Source organism: Ictidomys tridecemlineatus, chromosome 13 (genome assembly GCF_052094955.1).
Source record: "Ictidomys tridecemlineatus isolate mIctTri1 chromosome 13, mIctTri1.hap1, whole genome shotgun sequence".
NCBI classification, from domain to species: Eukaryota; Metazoa; Chordata; class Mammalia; order Rodentia; family Sciuridae; genus Ictidomys; species Ictidomys tridecemlineatus.
Window position 1 is genome coordinate 45,192,892 of NC_135489.1, and position 11,548 is coordinate 45,204,439.

General features: G+C 38.1%; 1 protein-coding gene across 5 annotated transcripts in view; it reads right to left on the minus strand.

Moving 5' to 3' along the window:
- Impact (impact RWD domain protein) overlaps positions 1–5,251 on the minus strand; it is a 29,288-nt gene extending 24,037 nt beyond the window's left edge. Inside the window, exons 1-4 of one of the 5 annotated variants that reach the window (XM_078030234.1) lie at positions 4,953–5,248; positions 3,732–3,860; positions 2,235–2,287; positions 541–603 (exon numbers count right to left, since the gene is read on the minus strand). In XM_078030234.1, the coding sequence (XP_077886360.1) occupies positions 541–603; positions 2,235–2,287; positions 3,732–3,860; positions 4,953–4,988 (281 nt within the window). In that variant the 5' untranslated portion in view covers positions 4,989–5,248. Of the gene's footprint in view, positions 1–540; positions 604–2,234; positions 2,288–3,731; positions 3,861–4,952 lie in introns of all 5 variants that reach the window. The other 4 variants (XM_078030229.1, XM_078030231.1, XM_078030230.1 and 1 more) reach the window with 4 other exon arrangements.
- Positions 5,252–11,548: the final 6,297 nt, after the last annotated feature.

Here is an 11,548-nt window from a genome sequence, read left to right on the forward strand (position 1 = left end):
AGAAGAAAAACCCTATCAATAAACTCTGAGTCTTATAGTGTAAAAAAAAGAGAAATTATCTTTAAAAGCATTTGGAAGTTTAATAAATAATTATGGTTACAATTCTTCTATCAATTTCATCCTACAAATGCTATGAAAATATAGTATATGTAGTGGCTAGGGAGGCTGAGACAGGAGGATCAAGAGTTTAAAGCCAGCCTCAGCAAAAGTGAGGTACCAAGCATCTCAAGCATCTCAGAGAGACCCTGTCTCTAAATAAAATACAAAATAGGGCTGGGGATGTGGCTCAGTGGTGGAGTGGCCCTGAGTTCCATCCTGGGTACCAAAAAATATATGTGTATGTGTGTGTGTGTGTGTGTGTGTGTGTGTGTGTGTGAGAGAGAGAGAGAGAGAGAGAGAGAGAGAGAGAGAGAGAGAGAGAGTAAGAGAGAGAGAGAGAGAGAGATAAAAATCTCTGAATTTAAGTACTAACATATCATAGTCTCAGTAGGGCACAAAACAGAATCACTAACACAATATTTTTAATCACCTGTTACTTACATATATATTTCTTCAAGGCTGTTTGATAAATCCACACGTTCTTGCCCTTTAAGCCAAGGAGCACTAAGAATGAATAAAGCACAATGAAGAATATTTTTCAAAGATTGCATTAACATTTCAAACAGAAATTACTGATTAGTACATAGGTATACAAACACAAAGAAACATTAAAATGTTTCTTTGTGTTTGTATACTTCTATGTAGTTACAAAATACTCACACTGACATTAACTCAATTCTCCCAAGAAACTATGAAAATCCCAACAAAAATTAAATTCAGCTTTTTAAGAAATCAGAAATCATGGTCATTTTTATTCTACTGAATCTACTGTGTATATAAACTATATGTATATTTATCGATTTAGTTTGCTTTTTTGGTCTCACATCCTGGAATTCTGCAAGAGAGCTATTTTGAATCTGAAACATTTTTGTGCATAGACTGTTAAGACACCATTTGGTTTGTATGTCTTTTTTCTATTATTCAGTTTTAATGGTTTAAAAAACAAAGGTGATTTCAAAGGGTATCATAAACCTGCTCAAGTTTACATAAGTGGCAGAACAGGTTCTAGAATCTAAATTTCCAGATTCACAATATTTGCTACAATACCATAAGTTCCCAACTATTGTTTCTAACTGGTGTTTCAACAACTCTAACAAGTAAGCTGTTCGTCAAGTGACTACAAAAATAATTTTTCTGGGGCTGGGGCTGTAGCTCAGTAGTAGAGCACTTGCCTTGCAAGTGTGAGGTACTAGGTTCATCTCAGCTCCACATAAAAATAAGTAAATAAAGATATTGTAGCAACTACAAATAAAAAATTAAAAATAATGAAAAAATATTTTTTCTGAAAAAGAATATTTATGTTTGCAAACATTCCTTTATCATTTGCAATACATTTTTTTAACACAAAAAGTAATCCCACTAGTCAGTAATTTTTTTTTTTTTTTTTTTAGAGAGAGAGAGAGAGAGAGAGAGAGAGAGAGAGAGAATTTCAATATTTATTTTTTAGTTTTCGGCGAACACAACATCTTTGTTTGTATGTGGTGCTGAGGATTGAACCCGGGCCGCACGCATGCCAGGCAAGCGCGCTACCGCTTGAGTCACATCCCCAACCCCAGTAAAAATTTTTGGTAATAGATTTTTATGCAAATCTATTCCCGTGGCTTATACATACTACTAGATTAAGGAGGCAAGGTAGATCCCAGGTTGCTTGCATCAACAGGTCATGACTCATAAAGATTAAGCTTGGACTTAGAAGAAAATAGTTCCTCAATATCAAGGAGGAGAGAGAACATGGAGAACCATAAGAAGTACCCTGGATAATTCCTGAAAGGGAAGAAGTCTTAAGCAGAATATTTTGTGGCTAGGACAGAGGTCAGGAGAAATTCGAAGGGTCAGGGTTTCCAGATCATTAGGCTGAATAAAGAGGAAGGTTTTCTTCCCCATCTCTAAAGAAAATTCTGTAGCTATTTAACCCCTATGAACTCATCGATTCTCTTTTATATTAAGTGGCATAATTCAATGTGTTTTTAGGTAATTTGATTTTTTTATTTAAATGTTCTACACCAAATCTAAAAGGTGTTTCTAATCTCTGTTTTAATAAAAGTATTTTATATAAAATGCAACGCATAGTACAGAGAAATATCTTTGAAAATATCTTTTTAAAAAATATAAATTTAGAAATAAATATAGCTTACTTCAGTTGATAAATAGGTGGAGCTGTACCTGGATATTCGTTTGGTAGCATCACCTAGAATGCAGTTTAAAAACAAATCTGTTTAACAATTCATTATCGTTCAAAAATAATTATATTTATAAAACTAGCCACTGAACAAATTTCTATCCTGCCAAACTTAGAATCATTGGTTTGTTAAATCTCAGGAGAAAATCACCAATTTATGCTTCTAACATTGAATATGTTGTTAGTGATGCTGCCAGTATTTTAAGGAGTAAAACAAATTATTTGCAGAGAAAGTAAAAATAATAATAATAAAAAATAAAATAAGGGCAAACAATGCAGAGTGTGGTGGCCCACACCTATAATCCTAGTGACTTACGAGGCTGACAGAGGAGACTCGAAAGTCTGGGGCCAAACTCAGCAACTTAGCAAGAACCTCTCTCAAAATTAAAAAAAAAAAAAATTTAAAGTGCTTGTGGATGTAGCTCAGTGGCAGAGCACCCCTGGGTTCAATCTCCAGTACCCTTCTTGCCCAAAAAGAATAAGGGTAAAGAAAATATTTGAGAGGAAAAGGAAAACTTGTAACAGGGGCATTATATCCTGACCACAAATGGATAGAGTAACACTATAAAATTTTCCAGATATTTTTCTGAAAAAAATACTTTAAAAAAAATTTTTAAAACCAAACAAACCCTAAAAAAAAATCTATTAAATATAAGCTGGGTTCAGTGGCACATGCTTGCAACCTCAGGGGCTCTGCAGGCTGAGGCAGGAGAATCAGGATTTCAAGCCAGCCTCAGCAAAAGCAAGGCACCACAACCCAGTAAGACCTTGTCTCTAAATAAAATACAAAATAGGGCTGGGGATGTGGTTCAGTGGTTGATACCCCTGAGTTCAATCCCTGACACCCACCCCTCAAAAATCTACCAAATATTATATATGAAAAAGTTATAGAAACCATATATTTTCAAATAAGTTGTATTACAAAAATAAAAAACTCAACTTTAGCACCCTTTATGTTGAAAATACAGGCAGTCATCAAAGAAGATGTACTAAGAGAGAAAGCTATAGCTAATCTTTTCATTTATTTTATCCTAACTATAACTGATTCTCAATTAATAAATTAATAGAGCATCTACTGTATGGATCATCTACATTGCTATCCTATTGTTCATTTTAAATATCAGCCATCCTTCCAGGTTCAGAAACTCTGAACCTTTCATGAGATATGAAAGGAAATGAAACTCAAATCTGTCCAAGGGACATGAACACATTTAATAATTGAAAAGAATTGGAAGAAGAAAGATTGAAACAATGCATGCACAATTTGAGGGTGATCTGAGATTTAACTATCTACATGTTTAATCAATCAAAACAAAAGCCAACAACAAAGATAATTTAGAAAATAACACATGCATGAATAATCATGAGGCTTCTATAGGCAATCATAGTCAATACTGTAACTGGAAAATGGCTGTAGAGAAGAAAAGAAAGAAATATATATACATATATATACCTGCAAGCAAAGTGTCCATTTGGGGTCATCTATATCATCGCTAATTCTAATACAAAATATTTTGGCACAATCATCAATGACACACCATTCCTCGCCATAAATGGCTGCCATTGCTTCAATTTCCTCATTCTGAAAGTTGATTAAAAAAAAAGTCAACAAATGAACAGTGTACATATACCCTTAAAACGTCTTCTCAGGACTTTATATGATATTAACATTCAACATCACTATGTTGGATGAAGGATTACTGGATGAACCTTAATAAGCAAAAATGTTCTTAGCAGGAAGCCACCAAACCTCTCTCTGGGTGAGGGACACTACTACAATGAAGGGAACGGGAACGGGCCACACAATGGTCTTCTAGTGTTTTTGCCCCCTACCGAGCCAAAATATATATGCACTTCTATACTCACAATTAAAAAGACAAACTATGTTATTTTAAACAGATAACTCCCAACTCTCACCACTAATAGTGTTTCCACTCTCCCTATATTCTAGTGGATATTCTATGTTGTTTTAGTTTCTTTTCATTCATTATTATTTTTATTTTATTTTTTAAATTTGGGCACAGGCCTGGGGCTGGGTGGGTTTTTTTTTGTCTTTTTGGTATCCAAAGCCTCAAAATATTTCAGAAATAATAATTTTGGTGTGAGATTAAAAAATAATAACTGGACCAAAAGGTGAAAAATGGAGAAAAGTATATATTCAACTCTGGATCATCTCATTTTGTCCTCGAGGCCCTGGTGGAAAAGACTTAAGAGGGCCCACGTGAATCTTACACAGAAGAAAGCTCAAAATCAAGAGAAATATAAGATTTGGTGAACTCTCTGGAAATTCCAGGGTCTGTGTTATTGCCCATATTTCCAAAGGCTGAAACCAAGGGTCTGAAGAACCTTGTCCAAGGTGACCCGGGAGACAGGGTGGGATGCAGAACCCAGTTTCCTGCCTCCGGCCCAGAGCTGCTCTGTCGCGTGCTAATGGTTGACGAGGACACCGTCCGAAGTAGGCCAAACCCCGAAGACGCTGAGGAACAACCGGCCCGGGAGCGCTCGCCAAAGGGGAAGCGCCAGGAAAATGGAATGCGGTGAAGCGAATGAACGGCGCGGCCGGGCGGCCCGGGCGGTGCAGGCGGGAACCGGAGCGGCCCCGGGCGGAGGCGGCCCGGGACGGCGAGGCAAGGCCGAGCTGAGCCTGGGGGTCAGCGCCCCGCCGGGGCCTCACCTGCCTCTGGTCGCTCCCTGTGTCCCCCTCAGCCATGTGGCCCCGGGAGCGGCCCTGCGGCCGCCGATACCCAGGTCCGTAGTACGGGGGCAGGGAGCCGCGGCGGCTAGATGTGCGCGGGCTGCGGCGCGGCCCGACCCGGAACCGCAACCCGGTAGCGCCGCATAGCCCACATCTGCTTCCGGGTTGCGGGCCAGGTGGTGCGAGGGGCTCCTGGCCCCCGGGCTTCGGAGGAACGCACGCCCGCGCCTTGCGTCCTCCCGGCCCTTCAGCGTGGTGGGGACCCAGGGGAGGGCGGCTGACTTCGGGAGCTGCGCGAGGCCTTCCGGGGTGTGTCTTCCAGAAGTTCTCAAGGGTGGGGGGCTTCTGCTCTCCCACTGCGGCCTCAGCACGGTTGGAACCCCCAGGGAACGTTGAGCACTCGGGTTACCCCCACATTTGGGAACAGACTCGGTCTCAGGCCCCAGTCTTTACGTTTCAATGCAGGGATTTTGTTTGGTTTTGTTTTAACATGTTTTAAGTTATTTTGTTTGATTTTTGCAAACATGGTTCTGAGTTACCCTGAGCAGCAGAGGACAGGCAATTTAGAAACATTAAGGGACCTTATTATCTCACTGTTGTGTTGCAATTGTTTTTTTTTTTTTTTTAACGTCCTTGAACATTTTGTCTGACAATGCGTTTTGTAGGAGATACTGGTTATACAATTAACATAAGGCTCTTTGTTTCATTATTCAAAAAATTTGAATCAGTATGTGTCATTCTTATCCACCTCCAACACACTCAATGACACTTTGCAGTACATTAGTTACAAAATATATTGGTCACTTTCTGCAAGACACATCAATGGAGGTGTTCATTCTTATGTTTAGGAGGTATTTTATCCACTCTCACTTCCCCCTTTTTTTTTTTTTTCACACACACACATATAGAAACACTCTAAATACCACATCTTTCCTCTCTCTTAATAATGAGCATTTCTCTGTCCCCCTTTGGAACGCTTCTCTGAGGTAGGGGTGCACTGGCAAAGTACCTAGAATTGTTAATTTAACAGACTTATTTTAGTATACCAAACATTAGAGGTGCAAAATGAAATGTCATGCATTGCCTTTGAGAAACTTAAGATGGGGGGCGGGACATAAAAGTAAATCAAAAATAAAAGTGTCTTAGAATGTCCTGTATATAGTTCGGCAAAGAACAGTGGGAAGACCTTTGCAACTACCAATTGTTCAACAGCTTTCTTTCCTTCTTTCACTCTAAACTCCTCCTCACCACCCTCTTCATATGACTTACAACTTCTACTGCATAAAATAATGCTTTTCAGGGCTGGGGTTGTGGCTCAGTGATAGAGTGCATGCCTAGCATATGTGAGGCACTGGGTTCAATTCTCAGCACCACATATAAATAAATAAATAAATAATGAAGATCCATTGACAACTAAAAAAATATTTTTTAAAAAATAGTGTTTTCACACTTAAACATGTTCTTAAAAAGACCGTAGAAGCCACACATGGTGCAAGCCTATAGTCCCAGCTATTTGGGAGTCTGAGGTAGAAGGATCCTGAGTTTTAGGCCAACCTGAGCAACATAGGAAGACCCTGTGTTTTGGGGGTGTGGGGAAGTGGGACCATGAAATCCATTTTTCAGTGAAAGCTATATGTGAAACAAATCAGGTTGTTCTGGCTGAAATAGTGATGGACCCAAAATTCCAACTACTAAGCAACCCTTCCTCTCTCAGTTCCCTCTCAAGGACTTGAAAACTCAATTTTGAAAGCCACCTCATTAAACCTTAACCTTCTAAACATAGTGCAAAATATTACACATAGTACCTCTTTTCCTGCCACATTACAGCAACCCAGTTGATATTACCTTTTGCAGATTATAATCATTTTCTATTGATCCCTATTTCTTCATAAACACAACCTTTAAGTCTTCTGAACTTAAATTCTAAACAGGACTTTACAGCAAAGGGCAATGGTGGTGGAGGGGGGAATTCTCTCCCTATTTCTCTAACCTGCTTAGCCCCAGACTTGAATATGCAAGGAGCACTTTGGAAAAAGGAGAGAAAAGTGATTACTGAAGTTAAAAGTGTTACAGGCAACCCGTATTTTGAAGAATATATTGGAAAGAAGCACAACTTTATAGACAACTCATTTGAAAAAAATATCTTGGTATGAACCCTGAGCAATTGCATAAGCAGACTCTGGGACTACTCTACAAATAATAATGGTCCTGTACTGGAGGAGTTTCTAAGCTTGATTTTGCTGATTTCTACGTCCATGTACTCCAGTGGGTACTTAAACTCAGTTTTTAAGCTCAGTGTGCTCAAAACAGCTCAATAACCTTCTAATATTCCTCCTCCTGTCTTCCTGATTCAATAAGTGGCAACCCTCAAAACATCAATGATTGCCTAACCTTGAAACTTACAAGACATTGTGCGCTCTAAATTCACTCTATACTCTTTTCTTAACTCCATCTCCAGCCAGCATGTTCTTATAATTCCAGTTGCTTAATCTCTCTTGTAATCCTTCTTATTCTCCTTCTTGTCTCTGATTCCATCTGGATACTCTTCAAGTTATTCTTACTTCTCTGCTGAAGTAATCACTCAAAATACATAATTCTGGTCATGTCTCTCCTTCCTTGAAACCATTCACCACTCCCCCTAGCTCTCATAATAACACTTAAACACCTTAACTCACAAAGTATGTTTCTGGCCTTCTCTCTAATTTTGTCTCCCATTTGTTTCAGTCATACCTACTTAATCTATTTTACTTAAGTTTTGTTTGAAAGAATAATTCAATGGCTTCAGAAAAATATGAACATCACTGTCTTAAACAATAGTATGTAAGGAATTGAACCAAAATATGTCAATAAGTCTGTGACTAGAGTAAGGAAGGGAACAGATCCTGTTAAAGAGAGATGGACAGACACATGGTTAGGATGATAACTGCAGAAGTCCTGAGACAATGTGGAGGAAATATATGTGGCTAAATCCCTCAGGACTCCCACCTAGAAGAGAAATGGTGAATGGCTGCATCAGAATTTCTACACAGTACGGATTTTGGAGCCAATATTGTTGGTGTTTTAATGTGCCTAAGTTTATATTTTAACAACTTGAAACTTTTTGCTTACTATTGAGAAACAATCTAAACCAAAGGTATATGATTGAGATTAGAGAATACAATAGCCCTATCTTGATACCAAAATGAGTACACATATGTGGAAGATACAGAGATGGTAATAAATGGTTATGCAGGTAATGTGAAGGGTTTGGCAGCTGAGATTTTATGGGAGGGGTGGGGGTAAGTTAATGGGAAAAAACCTAACATGAAATTGTGTGTATCAGACAACTATAGTTGTGTCATCGGAGCTAAGATATTAAGTCTGTGAAGAGTTTATAAACCTATGGTTTGTATGGGATCTTCCAAGTGTCTCTAGGCCCTTGCTACTCAAAGTGAGATCTAGCACCCAACAGCATCATCTTTAAAGAATGCTTCTTAGAACTTCAGAAAGTTGGCCCCCTTTCAGATCTATAAAATCTGCTTTTTAAGATTCCTAGGAGATTTGCATGCATATTAAATTTTTAGAACCTTGCATGATGACCAAAATAAAACACCTCTTAGATCTTAGACAATAGGGAGAGTACTTGACTGATGGTTCCAGATATTATGTTCTATGATCTATTACTACAGTGAACAAGACCATATTCTTCATGGACTGCTATCAGGTGAGAACCTGGCAGAATTAGAACAGCAGGCTTATTCTTGGGAGATATGACACTCCTCTGATGCGAGACTTGAGTTCCAGACTCTGCTGAACTTTCCTTAAAACTACTGCCATACAACTTTCCTCCTTTTCCTTTGTTTTCCTCATTCACTCAGGGTCATATTCATATTTGATGATTCACTGGGTCTCTTCAGTCTCCTTCCCAGTTTTCTCACACAGATAATTCATTTTTCTTACACATTTAACTTCATCTTCATGTCTTCCTCTCCAGGATCCAGACTACTGAAAGCTGCTTTAGAGCACACTGTTCACAGGTGAATTTTTTTCCATATATTACTTGAAATAATTATTTGAGAGGCCTCTAGGCTCAAATGATTCCAGTGCATTGGGTTCCTTCATAAGCAAACTGAAACCCAACTAAATGTAACTTAAGTTCGTTTGCAGTAGGTTTCATCAGAAACCCATCAGAAACCACCATCTAACACCTAGCCAGAGACTTTACTAAGCAGAAATTGCCAAACAACCTCTAACTAGGGACTTTGCACTTTAACCAATATAATACTTTTTCTTATTTCCACAAATGCCTTATAAAAGTTTCTTCCCCCTGTTCCTTTGGTAGAGCACTGAACTATGTGTGCTCTAGTGCTGCCCAATTCATGAATAACTTAAAGATCAAATAAGCTCATTAAAGTTTTAATGTGCCTAGATATATCTTTTAATAATATTAATTTGTGCTGGTGTGGTGGCTTGTGCCTGTAATACCAGCTGTAATACCAGCTGAGACAGGGCGATCACAAGTTCAAAGCCAGCCTCAGCCACTTAGCAAGGTCCTAAGCAACTTAGCAAGACCCTGTCTCAAAGGAAAAAAAATAAAAAGGGCTGGGGTTGTGGCTCAGTGATTAAGCACCCCTGGATTCAATCCCAGCTACCAAAAAATATATAAATAAATAAATTATAATATTATCTGTTGTGTAAATATTTTTGTTAGGGCAGTATGTCCTTAAGACATAAAAACATGGGCTGGGGTTATAGTTTTTAATAGAAGAGTTGTGCTTAGCATGTGTGAGACACTGTGTTAGATCCCTGGAACGCCCCCATCCCCCAACACACACATACATGCACACGTGATTTTTTTTTTAAAAAGTACAAACCATCATGATATACTGTTAATGATATTCACATGTTTTTCTTAGCACCAGACAATGAAAGCCAATGTAGCAGACTACAGGTCAACAAACTTGGAGGCTATTGTTTCTCTTTGTGCCATTTATTACCAGGTCCACAGTGTGATATATTATAGCCAGGAAGAGTCATAAAGATACAAAGATTAAAATGTTAGATACTGGCCTAGGGATGTAGTTCAGTGGTAAACTACCTGTCCGATATGTATGAGGGCTTGGGTTCAATCCCCAGTATTGAAAAAAATGCTGAATATTAAACTATAATTTTATGCAGAATCTCTGTCAATGAAGTAGTCAAGGAAACAGTCAATATTAGCAAGTAATTGGGGAAAGAAGAAAATCCTTTAATGTTATACTGTTACTATAAATAATACTACAGCCTGAGAATATTAGCTGACTTTTATGTAAACACCAACTAGAAAAAGTAATGGTGCCATAGACATTACCTAACTTCAGGAGATTCAAAGGGAACAGAAGGGTAATATCTAATGAGTGAAACTAAGCTCACTCACAGAAGAACCGTGAAGTAAGGAGACCCTGTTACACCACCTCCAGCTAGCACCTCCAGTTCTCAGATAGATACCCTGTCCCAAATAAAGTATGCAAGTACTTCACCTCTAGGACAGTGATTGATTTCCCATTAATAGTGTATCCAAATGTGTATTTCGTAGAAATTAACCCTCAATATGTACAGTGATCAAAGGGAGAATGTGTTCTGTGGTCATTCATGTTTATCATCATTGTGTTAGACAGTCTGATATATTGTATACTAGAATATTCAGCATCCTGAATATTCTAATAGACAATATAAATTTCTATAAGAGGTCAATAGTATAGCTCTTCACAAAGAAATTGACTAAGGAATCCTCCCTCTTTCTCCCTAAAATCTTGGAACAGTAGAATCAATAAAATAAAATATTTTTTGAGGGGCTGGGGCTGGGGCTCAGTGGAAGAGTGCTCACCTGGCATGCATGAGGCACTGGGTTCAATCCTCAGCACCACATAAAAATAAAGGTATTTGTGTCCACCTACAACTAACATATATACATATTATTATACATACATATATACATATGTATGTATGTATGTATGTATGTTTATAAGTACTAGTCTTTTATGGTATCTTTGTCTTCTGATGATACAGTTCAAGGTCATTATTATATATATTTTCTGGCTCAATATTGGGAAAGACCTGGGTTCCCACCGGCCAAAAATACTAACTCTGACTTTTTTATTTTTCATTTTTAAGAAGTCTCTTCTTAGTAAATGTATTTCTAGAAGGGATAGTTATCAATTCTGTTGTTAATTACTTGTTAACAACTTTAACAAGGATTGGTTTAGCCAACAGAGAACAGGAAGGATCCTTGGTAGAAGTTAACAGAGGAGTAGGATAAGCCTTCCTCAGTATTATACACACTCTGTCTCTTCCATGCTGGATTTCCTTACCTCTTTACATGACATCCTAAATTTGTTTTTTTTCTAAATGCTTTTCTTGACTAAAAGTAGAAAATGAGAATATAGTTAGCTTCCCTTTACCTCAAAATCAGTGTTCAGAGATGGTGTGTGTAAAATTCAGTGTTGGTAAGAAAGGCAAATTACCTGTTTTCCCTCCAAATGAAATGTTCTTCCCTTAGTTCTTCAATGGCTGTCTCTTTAGCTTCAGTTCTTGGCATAAGGATCCTCCCTATCAGA